General features: G+C 53.2%; 2 protein-coding genes across 2 annotated transcripts; both read right to left on the reverse strand.

The window, feature by feature from the left end:
- Positions 1-4,239: 4,239 nt before the first annotated feature.
- LOC134051543 (P2Y purinoceptor 1-like) lies at positions 4,240-5,292 on the reverse strand. The gene has a single exon (XM_062505337.1). The coding sequence runs from the start codon at positions 5,290-5,292 to the stop codon at positions 4,240-4,242; it is 1,053 nt and encodes a 350-aa protein (XP_062361321.1).
- A 5,086-nt stretch (positions 5,293-10,378) lies between these two features.
- CCN5 (cellular communication network factor 5) lies at positions 10,379-15,530 on the reverse strand. Its single transcript, XM_062505166.1, has 5 exons — positions 14,718-15,530; positions 12,155-12,371; positions 11,291-11,542; positions 10,899-11,092; positions 10,379-10,402 (listed from the first exon to the last, which is right to left on the reverse strand). Exons 1-5 carry the CDS (start codon positions 14,775-14,777, stop codon positions 10,379-10,381), a joined length of 747 nt encoding a protein of 248 aa, XP_062361150.1. The 5' UTR covers positions 14,778-15,530.
- Between the last annotated feature and the right edge of the window lie 4,345 nt (positions 15,531-19,875).

Consider the following 19,875-nt stretch of genomic DNA (forward strand, 5'->3'; position numbering starts at 1 on the left):
GAGCGCAGCGCGGCCGGAGCTGCCCGTGAGCTCCTCCTCGCTCTCACGCTCCCCAGGTCCCGCGCAGCACGGCATCACCTATTTATAACTGCATGCACTGCAGGAGTAGTATTGGACTGATGGCTTCACACAGGCACGCTAAGTGTTGTTCTATTTCTGTGATTTGCTCTCTTCTGCACAAGCTGTTGGTCCCTTGGATGCCAAAGCACTCCATGTAGTACAGGCAAGGAATCAGCTTTTTCCCTCTCATTAAAATATTCACCAACAGCACCCCAGTGGCAGGTATATTTACCATTTTACCCAGTTCACCTGGATAATTGTATCTACTACTCCTTCCCAGTCCAATCGATACCCTTGGTAAATAAGATAACCTGTCAGGTCTGTTGTCACTAAAGGTACTTTAGAAATTGTTTTGCTGGAGGAATAAATGCCTCTCACAGAATCTGAGGATGCTGTGACCTTTCCCTAGTGACCTGAGTGACTCATCCCTTTATGTGTGCACACTGCAGCCTCCCACCACACTGTAAAAGATGCTCCACAAAATCCTGCTTCTGTGTGCCTGGAGTAATGGGGAGCCACGTCCTGCGGGAGCCTCCTGCTCTGGCTGCTTCTCCTCCAGCTTCACACATGGTCTTCACACCTCGCCTGGGCCTGTTATGGCCATGGCCTGTTTGTCCAACAGGGACCCAGGCACCATCTCAGTCCCATAGTGATGTCCCCAGCACCCCCAGCCCTTGTGTGCTGCAGCTCCTGCTCTCCTGGGCTGTGGAAGTCTCTGACACAAAGGCATGAGCCCACGTTCTCAGCAAAGGGCAGCTGTGGGCAGGAGGGCTCCCTGATTGCTAAAAGTGACCATACCAACACCCCTGAACTGAGTCAGAGCCAGATTTTATATAATGTGTGCAAAATTAAATAAAGAATTTATTAGAGTTGAGTTCTGTGCATTTAGGTGTTGCTGATAGCAACATCTTTTCTTCTTGTAGAGTGTTTTGCATGCCAAAAAACAAAAACAAAACCACCCAAAACCCAACAGTTCTGCATCTTGGAGGAAGAAAGAGGTTTTACATCTGTGCATCTGTATGTGTGTCAGTTATTTCTGCCTGACTGGCTTCCCTGGGCTGTCAGCTCAAAAGTTCTCTGTAACATAACAAACCTTGACTGTGTTTGCAACATATCCTCAACCGAGAGCAGTTTATTTAATGAAGCAAGAAATGCTGCCAAATTTCCAGGCTTGACCCTGATCCCATTAGTGTCAGGAGGAGAATTCCCACCATGTTTGATTTATTGGTTGGGTCTAATCTCAGTAAAGGAGTTAAAAATCTGCTTTCAGCTTGATTTTGCAGACAAGACCACTGCTCCATGCTGCTGTCCCAGAGAGGCTGTGGAAAAAGCAGAGAGTGCAGGTGGGATTCCTCTACTTGCTTTTAGACATCTTCAAAGTCTGTCAACAGACAGCCAAGTGAGGGAAAGAGGAATGTTCAGCTCATCATAGGCCAGGAGCCCAAAAGGGGTGATGATTCAGGAGGTAACCATGGCACAGCTTCTCCAGTGGCACTGGCCCCTTCCTGCCATCAGCAAATTCTTGTGCGTGGCCCTGCAGTCTGGCAGACTGCTGGGAGAAGGGGAGGAGGATTATGACATCTTCCCACCTTCCCTACCCGTTTACCTACTCCCAAAAGTTCTTCCCATGCCAGAAGTGGAACCTGGGACAGACTGGGTGCTGCCCATGCTGGCTGCTCCAGGGACAATCCCACCCTCTGGTGCCAGAGAAAGCCCTGGGAGGTTTTGAAGGGGGAGCAGTGCCCACATGTTCAGAGCAGCCCACACACACGTTTGAGTGCCCACACGCCTCCATGTCCTACAGAGAGCAGCAGCTGTTCTTTGGGAGGGAAGGAGCCTCCCTGGCAGTGAGGGCAGGAAGGAGGGATGGGGGAGGGAAAGCTGGAGGAAGAAGGGAGGTTTTATTGCCCCATCACCAGCTATGAAGAGGTTCGTGTGCCAGGGGTTGAGCCTTAATTACACACACACCTAATAAAGGGAAAGAGCTCATTCCTTCCAGTTCAGGTGGGAAGCAGCACTGTCTGAGAATCAAGGGGACTGTGAAGCTACAGACTAAAAAATAATTAAAAATCCAACCCCAAATATCTCAGACATCAGCCCAACACACAGGTCCTTACAGGCTTTTGCTGCTTTGACAGATACAGAATGCAGAAAAATGTGCAGATTTATACCTGCAACTGTCCCCGGGGCTCAGAGATGCTTCTTAGGACAGAGATCTTTAAACCATTATTAAAAGTGAAGGCAGGGGGCACTGGAGAAGACGAGAAGACACATCTGGGCACAAGGATGCAGGGGGTGAGAGCAGAGTTTGCTGGCACTTCCTACACAGCTCCCTCCCCAGCATGCGGTGATGCTTTATTCAACCAATCCTGCCCAAAGGGGGGGCAGTGACAGGGTGTCACAGCTCCCATGGGCTGTGGGAGCCAAGGCTGGTTCTGACAGGGCCTGCAGCATCTTAGACAGGACCCACATGTGAAGATGGAAGAGATGGACAGCTTTCAGAGGCGGGGGTGTTTTTTGAGGAAAGAGATGTTCAGAGCTCTGCAGAAGCCCATATCTGGAGCATGTGTGCAAGGAGCAGGGACCAGGTCTGATCCTAATATCTCAATCTTCCTACTACAGAAAGAAGATATCATTGATGAATTTATGCTTTATCTTTAGCTTTGCTCTGGATGAGGTGGGAGCTGGACATTTCAGGCTCTGCTGGACCCCCGACTGGTGCTGAGCAGACTCCTCAGTGTGTGCCTGTCACAGATCACTCTCCACCCACTGCCTGCAGTCTCCCAGCATTTCCCGGTCTGCAGAGCACTGGGAAGAGCATCACCACTCCCTGAGCAGGCAGGCCCCTGCTCCAACCCGCAGGCCAGCTGGCTCCCAGCTTCCCATAAAGCTTTAAAAGAAGCCAGACGACTCAAAACTGAAAGCATGAGGTGTTTATTTGCACTGTAGACATATTAACTGCACGGAAAGCCAGCCGTGCTCCCTCCACTGCCCAGCTAAGGTGGGTCTGTGTGAGGAGCAGCTGACAGAGATAAATGTCAGGAAAAGAGCACAACATCCGTCCATGGGCCAGTGCATTCTAAAAAAGGGCTGATTTTAACTCACAGTCCACTTCCTCCAACTGGGCTCCAAAAGCTGATGTTGCTGCAAATCACAGTATTGAATTGAAATGTTCGAGGTGTTTGTAGTGGGCAACACCAAGATCAAAAACCAAAACGGTGCTTGGGAGCCTCTGCTGATCCCAAAGAGATCTGCCACCCCTGCTGATGACAGGCATCTGCCCTTGCCATCACACCCTGCCTTCACAAGCCTTCATGCCAGTGCTGCTTCTCTTTTTATTTGCACATCTAATTTTTACAAGTCATATCTAGTGCCCTCGTAAGGCTGGATGCAAGATGCAAGCACTCACCTGAAGATTTGCAAACTCTCCTGGCATTTTCCCACCGAAAGCTGGAGTTCAGGCTACTGCTGTCATTCACCTTCCAAAATAAAATCCCAACCAATAGCCTCCAAAAACTTGAAAATGCCCATTTGTTAGTTTTGCTATGTGCTCTTCCAAAAGAGAGGGAGTAATGCCAAAAATGTCTTTTTCTTCTGCAAAGGAGGTGGGCAGTAGAGGATCCCACAGATCCTGAAACAGCTCAGTCACCCAGGAACTGGAACAGCTTAGTAATGTACTTAAAACCTGATTTTTTTAATGAATACTTCCATTTCTGTCCTCTCAGCTGTTCTGCAATGCAGGACCTCTCCTCAGGTGAAAGAAGGAATCCTGTCTCAAACCCACATACAGTAGAGTAGAGAGGATGCAGTGGAGGGACAAGGTGTCATTCCCTCCCATCCATCCCTCAGTCACAGAGGAGCTGGGAAGAGAGGGGAAGTTAACCAGCTCAGACTGCTGCATGAGAGGTTGGAGGGAGATGCTTTGGACTGGAGCAAACGTGATCATCTCTTACCATCTCCAAGTGTGCTGTAGGCAAAATGGTTGGGTTGAGTAGTTTTGTTTTTGAAATCTGGTCCCAGTTTTCTCTCCGATGCTGACAGTCCTGTCCATCCCTTGTGTGCATGGAGCCGTGACGCTGATGTCACCATCTCTGCAAAGCAGGTGTCAAGGTGAGAGGCTGCCCTCAGGGAGGGGCCAAGCACAAGCTGACGCTGCAGAAGCGGGGGGTGTCAAAGGTGTCAGAGCTCATTAGAAGCCTCTCCCTTACAAAGAATGATGTTCCTCTTCTTCTCAGCTGCCTGGCAAGAGGTTTTGCTCCCAGAGACAGACCTCAGACACTGCCTGGCACTTTGGCGGATGGTCCTCACTCGTGACCTCCAGTCTTTGCTGGTTACCACATAGAACAGGGGGTTGAGAGCACTGTTGAGGCTGGCCAGGCCCCGAGTCACCTGGTAGGAAATGTAGACATCCTTTGAAGCCTGTGTGCAGGATCCTTGTGGCTGCCAGCGAAAAAACAAGTTGAGGTTTCTGAAGATGTGGTAGGGGAGGAAGCAGATGGAAAAGAGAACCATGACGAGCACCACCAGCGCGATGCTTCTCCTCCTGAGGCTGGGATCCACGCTGTCATTCCTGCAGAGCACGAACACCACGTGGCAGTAGCACCCGATGATGATGAGGAATGGGATGACAAACCCAGTCACGGTGACAGCAAAGGTGTAGGGCAAGTAAGTGCCCAGGTGCTCCTGTCCTGTCGTGTCATGGCACTGCGACCCGGTGACATTTGTCTTGCTGAAGGCAAGATCGGGAGCTATCTGTGCGATGACCCACACCCAGACCATGATGCTGAGCCACCCCGCAGAGGCCGTACCCTGGCACCTGCCCCGTGCCTTCAGCGGGTGCACGATGCCCAGGTAGCGGTGGATGCTGATGCAGGTGAGGAAGCCGATGCTGGCGTAGAGGTTGAGGTGGAAGAGGCTGCGGGTGAGGCGGCACCAGGCCTGCCCGAAGATCCACATTCTGCCTTGCTGGTAGTAGCTGACGAGGAAGGGCAGAGTGGTGACGTAGAGCAGGTCAGCCACCCCCAGGTTCCCCACCAGCAGGCTGAGGGGCTGGCGGGCAGCCTCACGGGGACCTGTGCAGAGGTGCCACAGCCCCAGCCCGTTCCCCAGCAGCCCCAGGGGGATCACGGTCAGGTACACGGCGGGCAGGAAGCGCTGGGAGAAGGCGGCATCCACGGGGCAAGGAGCCCGAGTGCCATTGCCGGGCCACGTGGAGGGAACCTCCGCGGCCATCGGGCACTGCCGCAGCCCTGCCCGGGCTGGCAGCGCTCGGAGGCACCGGTGCCCGCGGCAGCGCCGTATCCTCCGGCACAGGCTGCGGCTCCCCTGAGCTCTCCGCTCCTGCTGGGACCTGAGGCTGCCGGACTTTCCCCGGGGCACGGGGAGGATGTGCCGACAGCAGCCCCAGCGGAGTTTCCGCCGCTCCCTCGGCGCCTCCCCCCGTCCCACTTGAGGCGCTCGGAGCCGGGCGCCGGGGACACGCAGCCCCTTGGTTATTTTGGGCGCTGGGAGTGCCTGGAGGGAGCAGGAGGCAGGGAGGTGGCAGAGGGATGTCTAAAGAGGGGAGCCAGAGCTTGCAGCCTGTTTTTGTTCTGTTCTGTCCCACTCGTGGTCAGGAGAAACCTCCCAGTTTTCCAGACCGGGGACTGGAAGCCTGCGCCCCGTGAGCCGCCCTCACTGCCATTCCTGTCAGCCTTTTCCCTGGCTCCAACGCTCAGAAATACCGGAGCAGAGGTAAGGAGGAGACCGGCAGTGTTCCCCGGGGCTCCTGCTGCCATGGGGCTCATGCAGGCAGTGCCAGCAGGCTGAGATGTACCAGGCTGTCTGTCCCCGGCACGGGCAGAGTGAGTCCTGCTCAAGAGCTGCCCCCTCCCTACAGCTGCTCTCGCTGCCTACTTCTATCTCCCTCCCCAAGCACAAAAAACCCCTTTCCCCGTTCCTCCTTCCAGCGGTCCCGAGCCGTGCAGGCAGGACGTGAGATGGGCTGTGCCCTTCCTTTCCTGTCACAGGGAGCGTGAGAGGCACCAAGATACTGTGAAATTGGGTCAAGACTGAAACCAGCGGCCCCAAAGCAGACCCCGAGGAAGGGCAGCCCCGATTGCATTGCTGAGCAGCTGCTGCAGCATAAACGAGGTCAGAAATCACTTTGATCTGCAGGCGCGGGAGTTAACAGGGAAGCAATCGGCAGGGAGGTTTGCCCTGATAAACCGTAGGAAAACGACCTTGCGGAAACGAGGTGAAAGGTTAGGCTGTGGAAGGTCCACGGCAGCCTGCTTTCCGAGAATTGAATCCGGGCAGGGAGTGGGAGGAGGTTGGTATCTCAGCAGCCAGTGGGGAGCGGGAGGAGGAGGAGGGAGGGCAAGTCCTTCCCAGCCATCCCGACTGCGCATCCCTCCCTCCTTGGGTGCAGCTGGACATCTCCGAGGGACCGCGGTTCGGGAGCACGGTGGGGAAGCCCAAGACGCAGATGGGGTGGTGGGTAGCTGGGTGTTGAGAGTACCAGTGTGTTTGCTGACTTCTCAAAGTGCTTGCTGGAGCCGATAAGCGGTGGAAAACACTGTGTATTGTTTCCTGCCTGTGTTATAAAATCTCAGCACTATGCCGCTGAAGAGATGAAGTGTAAAAGGTTTACATGTGGTGAAGATATGGCTTTTCTGAGGTTTGCAGAGCCTCTGGTGGTCTGTTCTCCCGGAGAGACAACAGCGGAGGGAGTCCATGGAGGTGCACCCCATAGGGAAGTGATTCTCCATTCTGCCCTGTTCCTGCCCTCCTCACCTCTGTGCACTTCAGCTGCTGCTGCAGCCTGGGCTTGGGGAGGCACTTGCAGAGCAACTTTATGGAGGTTTGGAAAGGCAGCGAAAGGAGAGGAACAGACTGGGAGCAATTCCCTTTGTCCCAGAGCATCAACCTTGGGGGAAACTGAGGCAGAGACAGCAGCTGGCTGGGAGGACTGCTGTGATCATGGGAAGGGTCATGAGCTGCTCTCAGCAATGAAGGCAAAGCTTTCCCTGTCCCGAGAACAAAAGCTTGGAGCTGGTGCCTGCTATGGGAAGAGAGGAGCAGGGCAGGGCATGGGGAGCCCTGCCCATGAATGGCTGGAGCCCCATGCCCTCCACATCTGTTCCCTGGGCCCCTTGGAGACACAAGAACAGAGCTTTTCTCTCGAGCCTGCCTCCTGTGTGTTTTAGGTGTTCGCTTGACCCATGGTTTTACTCACAATGCAGGTGCCACTGCCAGCTCTGCCCAAACATCCTGCATGAGGACACTCCCCTCTGGCTCCTGGCTCTGGCAGGCAACAGCAGTGCTGATGTCAGGATGAGAACACAGGGCCAAGACTGCTCCTGCAAACACATAACCTGAATCATGTGTTTCCAGGAAAAATAAAAAACCCCATTTGATCTACTTGATTTTTTTTTTTTTTCAATTGAGCACTGCATTCCTGTGCTCAGTTTCTGAAAATGTTTTGCTTTAATAAGGGGCTCATCCAGCCCTCTTTCACCCAACTCTATGCATTTAAAAATCATTACTCATGAGAATGGCTTGGAAAAGAAATTCTGATGCATGTTATTTATTCATCCAGTAGGACAGTTTTCCTTCAGCTGCTGCGTGTGCTGGCACAGAAATGAGCCACGATCTGCTGCTCATCTCTGGCTCAGGAGTGTGAATGGCAGATCCCAGGCTGTGTGCAGATGTGGCTTGTGCCTTGGAGACAGGAGTGAATTTTCTTTTGGTTTGGGGATTTTTATCTTTGCACATTACCTGTGGAATATTTTGCTGTTGCCCCACATGAGCAGGCAAAGCCAGGACCCTGCGTCAGAGCCTCAAATAACCACGTTTCCAGGGTAGCGGGGCTTTAGAGGGAAATATTGCGAGACTGGCAATCAAATTGCAAGAGTTGATTTCCCTGTATTCATAGGGAAAAATAACTCTGATTTATTTGGAATCATTAATTCATTATTTAGATCCTTTTAGTGAATCAGGGAGACATTCTGCAGGGGAAAAAAAGATAATTTTAGCAGAGGTGTGTTGAGTCATTTGTTTGAGATGAGAATTGCAGGTTGCTGTCTAAAAAGTCACCTTCTGATTTTTACCATCACCCAGAAGTGGCTAGGCAGGATCTGGGAGTGTGTGACAGCCCTGGAAGCTCACCCAGTCTTGGTGGCTGAGCCTCAACATGTTTGAAACAAGAACTGGCTTAAAACCAGGATTTTCAGTACCCACAACATGTTTTATCCATGTCAGCTGAGAAACATGGTTGTTTTGAAGTCTCCATGAGCTTTAGGTCACCACTTGTTTGGCATAGCCACCAGAGAACTAGAGAAGTCAACCAAAGCTGTTTGTTCTGCGATTTGCTGCCTGCTGGAGGTTCACCATGTGCCCATATCAAACAGAATTAATGATTTGTATTCAGGCTAAGCACCAGATGATTGCAGCAAATAATTCTCTTTGTAGGAAATGTTTTACTGCAAGAGCAATAAGGTTTCTTTCTTTCCTTTCTTTTTTTTCTTTCCCCCCCCCAAGACTGTGACTGAACCACATCCTTGACTTTCATTTTATTTTCAGTTCTTGCAAGGCTTGAGGGCGTGGGTGAGTTGCCTTCGCCCTGCTGCCTTTTCTTCTGCTGCTGGGGAGGCTTTTCCTTGGGCTGGAGAGAGGAGCTCCCCCTGCCATTCAGCCTTTAGCCCCTTCACCCCCAGATCTCCCCTGGCATACGCCGCTCTGGTCAGGAGCACAGTCAGCTGGTGGTGGTAGTTGCATCATGCTGGGGAAATCCCAGTCCAGGAGAACTGGAGGACATGTGGGCCTGGCAGTAGGAGAGATGAGCTTGGGGATTGATTTTTGGGAGGCTGAGAAGAGGCTGTGCCTGTGGCTGCAGATGGAGCAGCAGTGCAGCCGGTGCCATGCCCTGCCCTGTTCTCCTGAACGTCCCAACACTGGAGACCTGGGCACTGCTATGACCTGGGCTGGTGCCAGCAGAGCTGGGTAAGAGTGAAGGGTGAATCCATGACATAATAAACTGTAATAATGTGTTCACTGCTTTGATCAGCATTTTTTTTTCTTTTTCCTTCTCTTACTCTAAGCAGCTTGAATTGAGGTGCCTCCAGACTGCCCCACCCTGTGCCAGGACTTCCCTGCACCCACCAAGATGGCCCTGAGCAGTAGGACCGGGCTCACCCTGCACAGACAAGCTCCACACCTGGATGAGCACATCTTTATTTTTAGTCCCAGAAATAAGCATCTAAAAGTCCATCTCTCACCTGGACACGTCACCCAAGCCGCTGCTCCTTCCAGCTTCCTTCCCGTGGTGGAACACGCGTTCCCTCTGCACATCTGTGCGAGGCCATTAGAGGGCATTTGGGTTTCATTTTCCACCACCCAGAAGGACTTTTTACTGGGAGAAAGTACAGCCAGAGCAGCCGAGCAGCTCTCCTGCGTGGCTGGAGCAGCTCCAGCCCGTCGGGAGACGGCACCGACTCATCTTTGCGATTTGTTTTCCTTTTCTCCCGCTTTTCCCTTGGCCCCGGCTCGCGGGGAATGTGCTTGGATGGCAGGCGGTATGTCTGGTGCTGCGGAGCGGAGTCTCCGGTGTCTGAGCTCCTCGCTTGCCGAAGCCCTGCCAAACCACCAGCGCTTTGGAGAGGAGGAGGCCAGGCAGAGCGGGAAGGCTCGTGTTTATTCTGGAGGGATGAGGGGAAGGTGAATTAGAGCTGCCATCAGGAGGACCCTGCCCATGCCCGGGAAGGCGGCTGCTGGGTTACAGTGTGGGTGCCATGGGCTGGCTGAGCTCCTGCATGGTTGAGCAGCTCAGCCTGGTGTGGCAGTGACTTGTGGGGTGCAGCTTGATCACCTGCTCCTTCTCTGGGGGTCCAGGGCATAAGGGTTCTCTCCAGGGATTTTGGCTTCCAGGTGCTGGAGATGGTTTCTCTTGAAGTCCCTGCAAAGCAGAGCTGCATGATGTGGCAGAGAAGAAGCATCACCCCTTCAGAAGCTCCACTGATCCAGGAAAGGACCAATTCCTGGTTTGTTGGGTGTGTTTATGCTTGGGCCGGGATTTCCCCATTTCCCATTTCATTCAGCCTAAGGAACTTGGAATGCTGCCCAGTAACCCTGCCTGGAGCAGCAGGGTGTACAGAGGAGGCAGGTGATGGGTGACACAGGGATCTTGTTCTCTGTTTCCAGCGTCCTTTGCAGCCAAAGTCGATAATTTCTTCTCTGTTCTCCCAACGGAAACATCATCCATCTTCACCATAACCACAGTGCCATGGGTTTGTGCCAGACTCTTTGCCAGGATGAGGCGTTGGCTCCAGGGTGGGCACAGCTACAGACGACCTCCTCTTCCCCTCTGGAAAGGCAGAATGGAGATCAGTGGGAGGTGGAGAGGGATGGTGGTATGTCCCTGCAGCTGGTGTGCAGGGGGAAAGAAGTGGGCAGAAGGTGCCACCTGCATGCCAGAAAGGCAGGTTAGCACTGTGTCCACACCGGGATGTGTCAGGCTGATAAAGGGGTGGCAGAATCACCTCCCGGGTGTGCCCAGGGATCCAGGAAGGAGCTGCAAATCCACCTCTGGCCATAGGGGCAGGCCGAGCTCACCTGTATGGGATCCACAGTGCTCCTGGATTCAGACATCCAGAGACCCCAGAATTCTGGTCTGCACCTGCCATCGTCTGTTTCCCAAGGAGATGGATCATGTGTCCTGGGACACGGTCAGCTCATGGCTGAGGAGGGCTGATGGGGGGCCCACAGGGCAGTGGGCAACCCGTGGCTCGCGTTCACCGGCACTTCCCTTTGTAGTCAAACGTGTTGCCCAGGGGCAGCAGCTCCACCCAGCCCTCACTCACCGCTGGGAGCGCTGCCGGCAGGGCCGGGCAGGGCCGGGCCGTGCAGAGCCGCCTCTGGGTCTCCAGCCGGCAGTAGCGGTTCTGGTTGGACACGCGGGTGGCAAAGCCCAGCCCGCAGGTGGCCGAGCAGGCGCTCCACTCCGTGCCCCACTCCTGGCAGGGGTGTCGCAGCAGTGGGGACACTGCCCCGGGGGCTGCAAGAAAGGAGATGAGGGGGGAAAGGGTGGTTGGAGCAGGTGCTGTGCAGTTGCCCTGTGGTGCTGTAGGCACAGCCCTGCGTGGCAGAGAAACGTGCGAGGTGTCTCCTGCTGATGTTTCACAGCCTGGGGGGCAGGGGCCATCCCCAGAGACTTGAGCGGGCATCCCCTCCCTGGAGCTGCCCTGCATCTTACCTGCCCTGGCATCCCGGAGGAGGTGCTGGTCCTGGGCTTCACAGATCCACTCCGGGCAGCACTTCCCTGGGATCTCCACGCGCCGGGGGTAGGGGCAGTCCGGGGTGGGCAGCCGGACATCCTCCTGGCAGAGCGGGATGCAGTTGAAGCCCCCGTCCAAGCAGTGGCACTGGATTTTGCAGCTGGGCTGGAAAACCTCCCCCTCTCGATAGACCCGGCCGTTCACCTCGCAGCCCTCCTCATCGTCTTCAACTGCAAGTGACAGCCGGGGAGCCCATAAGGGACAGAGAGATGGGGATGGCAGGGGTAGTGCTGGGGGTAACCGTGGGGCTGAACAAAGGGATTGACGTGGGGGGACCACAGAAGTGACTGAGCTGTGTGCAGGGCAGGCACGGGCTTGCAGCAGCACGTTCATCACCCAGCCTCCTCCCCTTCCCTGCCTTCTCGCCTCATCTCTCTGTTTTTTCAAAGCGACAGCTCACAGGCCGTGAGAGCCCCCCTGCCCTTTGGTTCTGATACTGCCTTCGGGCTTTCCAAGCTAGGAAAATTTTCTCTGAGATTTCTCTGCAGGAATTCCAGGCTCCAGCCTTGGCTGGGTGACTGCAGCATCCCTGGGACCCCCCTTGTCCATTCTCATTGAAACCATCCTGAATTCTCAGTCAGAAAGCAGCACAAGAGCTGGCAGGAGATGGGTCACAGCCCCATGGCCAAGCTGCATGTGTCATCCTCAGGAAAGCTGCTTTCCTATTCCCTGGTGGTGCTGCGGGATGCCTGTAGCCATGTGAGGTCATGAATGGAGCTGGGCTGTGTGCTGGGCTGGAGTGTGTGGGTATCCTCGGGGAAAAGGGTCACCCCTGTGCTCACAGTTGCAGGTGCCTCCTGTCCCTCCAGATGCTGAGCTGTAGTCACAGACGAGCCCCTGGCTCTGGTCACAGACGTGCAGGAAGTCGCAGGGCTCTCCCAGGCGCCGAGCACAGATCTTGCAGCAGCCGCACCCATCCAGGACCAGGGGGGACCCGCGGGGACAGCGAGGTGGCACCCAAGGACAGTAGCATGGTCTCCGGCACAGCTGGGCACAAACCTGTGGAGGCAAAGCTGAATTCATATACGTGGCTGTTTTGGCTAACAGCTGCTTTGTCACTGGGCAGCTGGGTAACCTTGTCTCAGTCATGGGGGCAGATTTTTGGTGGAGAGAGGTTCTGCAAATCCATGGGAATATCTCAAAGCATCCTGGAAAGCTACAGTCCCCTTTGAAGGGCACCTATGGAAAACCACGGACAATCAAGGATGCTCAGGGGCTCAGCACTCTGCAAGATGGGGACTTCATTGTGCCAGTGCTCTGAAGACACAGGAGGAGGATGGAGCTACAAGGTGAACATCGCAGGCAGTGGTGGTTATTTAAGGAGGTCAGCAGCCCCAGGCAGCCCAGTGGGAGAGAGGAAGGGAGGGAGGGAAAGCAGCCCATCCCCCTGCCTGCTCCCAAGGCAGCAGGCTGTGCCCAGCGAGAGAGGTGGCTTTGCAGGGACTGAATTCACATGCTGAGTGCACACATCTCACTCCTAACAGTCTTAAGAGCTCTCATTCATGCCAAGAAACAGGACATTGCATCAGCAGTAGGGATCTGAAGCCAGGCAGACCTCACTGCATTCCTCACTGGTCCAGCTGCATTCTCTGCTTGTCCCTGGCTGCAGCATCCTCACCTGGCCTGGTTCACTGGGCAAGGAGCCCGGAGATAGGCACGTTTTCAAGGACTGGGAGCTGTTTTCCCTCGTGGCTAGACTGAGTAATCACTTTGGCAGAGCTGTGCACTGCAGTCCTTTGCCTTCTCAGCCAGTTGTCTGCCAGGGAGGTGCCCACAGGAGTTCACCTGGGCAGGTGGATGTTTATACCATTGGCTCATCCTGCTTGCACAACCAGCCTGGCATCCAACAGCTTTTTCAGGCAGCTCTTGAGCTCCCATCATGTCACATGTGACAGAGCTATTGCATATAGAGCCTGAAACCACGGAGAGCTGGCTCTGCAGTTTGGAAGTGAATCCTTTGCCAGTACTGGCCTGACAGTGCATGAGAGCCACCAGGCAGCCCTGCTGCTCAGCACCATGCACACGCTGCTCAATGCAGGGCCAGCGTGTGCAGCACAGCAAACATGCAACCAAAACATTCATCCCTGCCCTGGTCCAGGTACTGGTGTGACTGCTGAGTCTGCCAGGAGAGCGGTGGGTTCACCAGACCATGTAGGTTTTAGACACCATTTTTCTTTTTCTTTCAGGTTCTCCCAGTGGCATCAGGTCTGACATGATGAGTCAGACAGAGAGGGTAGCTACTGGTGCTCTATCTGTTCCCCATTTGCAGCAGTTCAGATGCTTTTCACGGGTCTGTAGGAGTGTCAGTGCCAGTAATTGGAGTTAAAACATATCCAAAATTGATTGGGTAATCTGGGTCTTTTTCTAGCTCTGTCAGTGAGCAGCATTATTAATGTGGCAGGGATCTAGGGACTGACTGGCTGTGGTGGCCAGGTTTGGGCTGGCAGCATGATGGTCCTTGGTGATTCTCCAGGCCCTCGTGAGCACCTGGGGCAAGAATCATTGCTCTGTTACAGCTTTCCCAGGCAGGCAAGGGCATTTTTCATCTTTCAGGAGGTTGTTATTGCAAATCAATGTTTTAGAAAGATTAGCCAAGTCATAAATCCATTTCCCCCTGCTCCCTGTAATTAACTTGTGTTTAGATGGCAATGTGGCTCCTGTCAGTGATCTGAACTTGCTGGGAAAAGAGTCAAATAGGCACGACATTGCCACGACATCCCTGCTTGGGGATTCAAGCAGCAATTAGAACTTGGAGCTGAGATGCCCCAAATTTTTCAACATTTCTGTTCTCTGCACAGGCAAATATTTTCACACAGAATCCAAGAGAAAAAAAATAAAAAAAATCTCTACAACAACCCAAATCCCATCGGAGGCACTGGCTTGGAGTGAGCGTTCTGAGAAGTGGGGAGAGCTGAGTAATGCCAGGGCTGGTGCTCGTGGCTCGGGAGCCTGGGCGGGGATGGAGGAGCCTGGAGGAGCCTGGAGGAGCCTGGAGGAGCCTGGAGGAGCCGCTACCGCCCAGCTGCTGCTCGCTGGCTCGCGTGGACCGAACGCAGCCCAGCCCGGAGAGCTGCAGGGACAGCGAGCGAGCAGCAAATTGCCGGCATTCCTGCGTGCTCCAGGGACTCGCACAGCGGAGCCTTGGGCTCAGGAACGCTCAGACCCTGCTGCTGCATCTCAAACACCTCTCCCGAGCACGGCTCTGCCCCCTCCATCAACACAGCCTGCCTGCCGGCCGGCGATAAACACCGAGTCTGTGGTGACACCCCAGTCCGTCCTGCACCCCGCTTTGCCAGAACCGGGTGCTCCACGGCTAAAGCTGCCCCGGTGCCCCATCTCCCTTACCTTGGAGAGAATGCAGAGGAGGGAGAGGAAGAGGAGCTGCTTCTCCAGCTGGAGTCTCATGGTGCTCTCCCCTGTGCCACTTCAGCATATCACCCCCCAGGCAGTTTGGAGGCAGTGGCGTGTTCGCAGGTTTTAAAGCCCAGAGTAGGTCCTGCTGGTGTTTATACTCTCCCTGCTCTGATGTCACTCACAGGCTCCAATATAAACATGAGTAGGTTTGGACAAGCCTCAAGATTTTCTTCTTTTTTTTTTTTTTCCAGCCCACATTCCAGCTGCCATTTCCACTCTTCTCAAGGTGAGAATAAGCTGTCCACCAAGACAAAGAGTGAAGGGAAGGGATGCTGTGCTGTCCCTGGGGAGCAGGGGAGAGAGACTGGGGAACCAGGCTGGTGGGGTGATTCAGTTTCCTTCTCCTAGCCTGGGAGAGAACCTTCATGCCCTTTCCTACTGATCAAAGTCTGCCCAGGCAGAGGTGGTATCTTCCTCCTGGGATTTGAAGGGATTTGCAGGACTGTCCCTGCTGCTGCCATGGGACAGTGCCATGGCCAGGCAGCAATAAGGCATCCACCCCTACATTTAATGCTGCACCCTGTGTATGGCAGGCTGTAGAAGAGGGGTGAGTCACCCAAAGGAGCTGGAAATGGATTTGCTGTGGTGGTGGTGGTGGTGCTGGTGCTGGTGGTGCCACATCATCCCCATCCTGAGAGAGACTGTGGCCACCTGGGGAGGCTGCTGGGGCGGGGTGGTTGGATGCACATCCAATGGTGTTGCACTGTCCTGGGTACCCAATGCAGAGGAGGCTGCAGTCTGATCCTGCTGATTTCAAGCCTTGTAAATGCAGATTCAGCCCCTGAAGTATTATGATCATCTTAATCAATTGTGACAATTAGAAATTCACGTCTGGGGAAGAAAAGCCCATGCTCAGCCATTACTTCCCAATGCTTTCTCAGTCTGCCCTGTGCAAGCTTTTCTCTTGTCTGCTGTGACTGAGGATGTGAGGATAGCTCTTAGGAAAGACAAACGTAAGAACCTCAAGACCTACACTAGACAGAGCCACTTCTCCATATTCCCATTCCCCAGATCTTATCACAAGATGTGAGGGAACAATTTGTGAGCCCAGAGCTCAAAGGAGAGGCCTGAGCATAGGGATGCAGGATGTCCTGCAGCTCTCCCTGGCTCCCCTTGTGCACCCCTGCCCCTTTCTTGCAGGATGTGTTCTGGGGCCAGGACTACTGCTCCTGTGCTGGCCCAAGGGATGGATCCTGGTGTCTGTGCACAGACTCCCTGTATCATTCAGGCATGATGAGAAGTGCTGCTGGATATCAGGTATGTGTTGGCAAACACACAGGAGGTGCTGGCTGCTATAAGTCAGAACATCAAAACCATGCAACTAAGAGTGACGCCCCATCTCTCCCTCTGGCCTTTTTTCCCTCTGATTTGCTTTTGTGAACCAGATTCTCAGTCACCTGAGCAGCAATCCTGACCTCAGCCCCATGCTTTCCAGAGCCTGGAAGTGAGGGCACAGAGCAGGGCGGGCGCAGCCCAGCAGGGAGGAGAGCAGACAGATCTCTCACATTACCACCCCAAATCTCTGCTTTGGCTGTGCTTCATTAACTGCAGTCAGGCTGTAAACGAGGTCATGGCTGCTTGTGGGAATACCAGGACACTTTCCAAAGGCTGCTGTCACTTATGCAAACGTTGGAGCTGCCGCTCTGCATGTTGGAGCCCCAGCTTTGTGCATCACCCAGGCCATGCAGGTCCGGGAGTCTGCTCCGGCAGCCCTGCCTGTGGCAGAGGAGGCATGAGGACCGCACATTGCTTTGAACTCACTGGCAGGGGGGTGGTTCAGGAGCCACTGACAGGCGCTCACAAGCCCGAGGGTTTGATTCCTAAGGCTGGAGACACCTCTCAAGTTCTACTTTCTGCTCCGGAGCCGGTGCCCTCCCACTGGGTACAGCTCAGCCAAACATCCTGGGAGTGGCTTGGGAGAGCTGAAGTACCGAGCCAGCCTGGCCACAGGCCGACAGTTCCATTAATTATTCCGGGCTTGTGTTTATTAGGGACTCCTGACTGATGGTCATGAGTTCATTTCCCAGTTAGAAATCAGGTGCCAGTGTTGGTAACAGAAATAAAAACCTCTCATTTCCTAAAATGAATGACCCTTGGAGCAGTCGGCAGACCCGTGTGTGAGGTCTCAGGGGGCAGCAGGGCACCCCTGGGTGAGGAGGAGGCTCAGGGCTGCCCAGGGGAACCAAATGGACATTTGTCCATTGGATGTCCATTGAATGTCCAAATGGACATTCCCCCTGTCACCTGATGTGTCCTGGCTACAGGGTCAGCTCCTTTCTCTACTCCCTCCTCAGCTCTGAACAAGAGGGGACCTTGCTTCCCCCCACACCTGATGTCACTGAGATTTAAATGTAGTGAGGTGACATCACTGCGATGGTGTGACACCAGGAAGCTGTCAGAGCTCAGGCAGTGACAGAGAGCTCGAGTCAAGCCTGAGCCAGGTCAACAGCCCCAAATCAAGCAGTCAGAGGGAGGCAAACCCAGCATCCCATGCCTGGCAAGCCGCCCACACTTGCCATGACATTGACCATCCTCACTGGTACCTTACTGGGTTTTGGAGGTGCCCAGTGGAGCTGGCTGGAGGAGCACCCACAAAGTCTCCCATGATCTGCCTTCCCAAAGAGGATTCTCCTTGTGTGACATGGGCTTTAGCTTCCCTTCTCCCAACTCTCTGGGTCCCATGTGCCTGCCCAGGTTGCTGTGCTGGTGCTGCAGGGGCTGCAGGCAGAGCCTGGCACAGAAATTCAGCCCCTGCACCAGTTCTGATGTGCAAAGCTGCACCAGAACAGCGCATTAGCAGTTCATTTTCCAAATACTCAGTTATAGCCCTTCTCCTCTGGAGCACGTACCCTATAAGTGTTCTGTACCATACATGTGATTTCAGAGCTAGTAATTAAGTCCATATGTCTCGCTCCACAGTTTCCATGGTATTATTGTCAGTTTTTTCGGGGGGGGGGGGTTTATATATATATATATATATATATATATATTTTTTTTTTTTTTTTTTTTTTTTTTTTTTTTGTGGTCAGTTGTGCAAGAAAATAGTTGATACAGGGATCTGAATACATCTCCTTTGAGTTAGCCGCTGGCAAGCTTTGCTGTTTCTATAGAAATGAAGGAACTGCCCCAGTGAATTTACATTTTAGAGAGCTGAGTTTTTCATGTGTTTGCTGTTCTAACGTGCCATCGTGAATAACACAGAAAAGCTCTCATTTGCACACCCTGCTCAGCTGAAATTGCATCCATCTGGGATGGATATTGAGCATATTCTCCCTTCATGCCTTTCCTATGCAGGAGACTCCCCTTCTTTACTCTGCATCATGTGCTAAGCACCCTCCCTAGAGCTGGGGGAAGTCAGAACAGGGTCTGGATGTCCATCTCTGGCAGTGAGGCTGTTCTGGCTCCTGGTGTGAAAATGTGGGTCTAGGATGAGCCCAGCTCCATAGTTTAGTGAGGAGAATATTCCCTTTGCTCCCGGGCACTCCTGGCTCAAATCCACTGCAGAGGAGCAAGGCTGCCCATGGAGGGTGGACAGCACTGGTGGAAAGCTGGACATACATCCAGCTTGGAAAAAACTAAGAGCCCTGAGCTGAAATGGAGATGCCTCAGGTCACCTTTGGCTGTTGGACACTTTGGGGTGGCTGCTGGATATTTTTCATGAGACTTCTGGAAAACACCATGGCTTTGGGAAATTTTGAAATATCTCTGTTTTTGGCAGGATGGGAGAATTGTTTCCTACCCAGAATGAATCTGGCTCCAGTTTCAAACAGCAAGAGCAGAGAGAGGTGGTGATGGCTATTTCCACCCCTGTCTGGGCATTTTTATTCCCTCTGGTTCTCACACCTTAACTGGACAGCAGAGCCAGGCTGAGAGGACTGGGCATCCCAAGGGACAAGAGATGGGCCAGGCAGTCTTTTACCTTGAGGTCACTGCTTCCACCCCAGACCCGGGATGCAGGGACTGAAAGTATTTACCATCTGGTGCCTGGCCAAGTGACTTAGGAGAAAAGAATTCAGGGCTGCCGTCCAGTTTCTGATGGTCAGGCAACTGCATCAGGAACCTTGGCTACATCTGGGACCAGCTGACCCCTCCAAGCTCCCAGCCACGGTGGCCAGGCCAGCAAGGCAGCAGCTGGGCATTGCCCCTGCCAAAGGAGAGACAGGAACCATGCCTGCTGCTGGGGATACTTGATCCTTCACCATTTCCCAGACATTTTTAGGTAGGTTTCACAAGAAAGAAGCATTGAAAAATGGGGCTTGGGGCTGGTTCTGCTCTCAAAGTCTGACACTGCCAAGAGGAAGGAGCTGAGTGATTACATGAGGAGCAAATGGACTATCACAGCCACGAAAAGACTTGATTTAGCCAAAACTACGGTGAGAGATCATCCTTCAGACTGAGGGGCTTCTCGTTAGCACAGCACAGCCTTGTATCAGCTGTTGTGAAGGGACAACAGGGGAAGATCAAACCCATCAAACCCTGGGCAATACTTCTGTATGATTTTTTTTTTCCCTGCAGTCCAGACAAGAGCAATTCATAATTGTCCCACTAAGTTAAACATTCAGATAACTCAAAGAATAAGACTTTTGTAAAACAAAGCTTGGAAACTTCAGCCAGATGAGGTTTTCCATTATTATCTGGAAAACAGTGCCAGAAATCATCACAGATTCAATATTGTGCTCCTCTGGGAATTTACTTTTTTTACTGAGTATTATCAAATATCATCAAATATAAACTTCTTTTTGAAAATATCACTAGAAGTTTTATCTTTCAGACAAGATATAATCCCCAGATCCTGACCTTGTGTGGTTACTGACAGACCCTTTGTATTTTCCATGGGGCTGGATGGCTCACTCATGTTTCCTGATCAAATTGCTCATTCTTTTTGACTATCTCTATTTTTCTTGTGGTTTCAGGCTAAAATAGACAGTGTTTTTCCTTCAGTTCTTGTCTTGCTCGAGGGTGCTCTGTGTTCTCACACAGCTGCCATGTCCCCTGCAGCACCTAAGGGGCTGCAAATGGAGGGACTCACCAATGTGCAGCCAGTGATGATTTTAGGTGTCTCCAAACTCACCTTGTAATTGTGCCAGCT

Source organism: Cinclus cinclus, chromosome 18 (assembly GCF_963662255.1).
Source record: "Cinclus cinclus chromosome 18, bCinCin1.1, whole genome shotgun sequence".
Classification (NCBI taxonomy): Eukaryota; Metazoa; Chordata; class Aves; order Passeriformes; family Cinclidae; genus Cinclus; species Cinclus cinclus.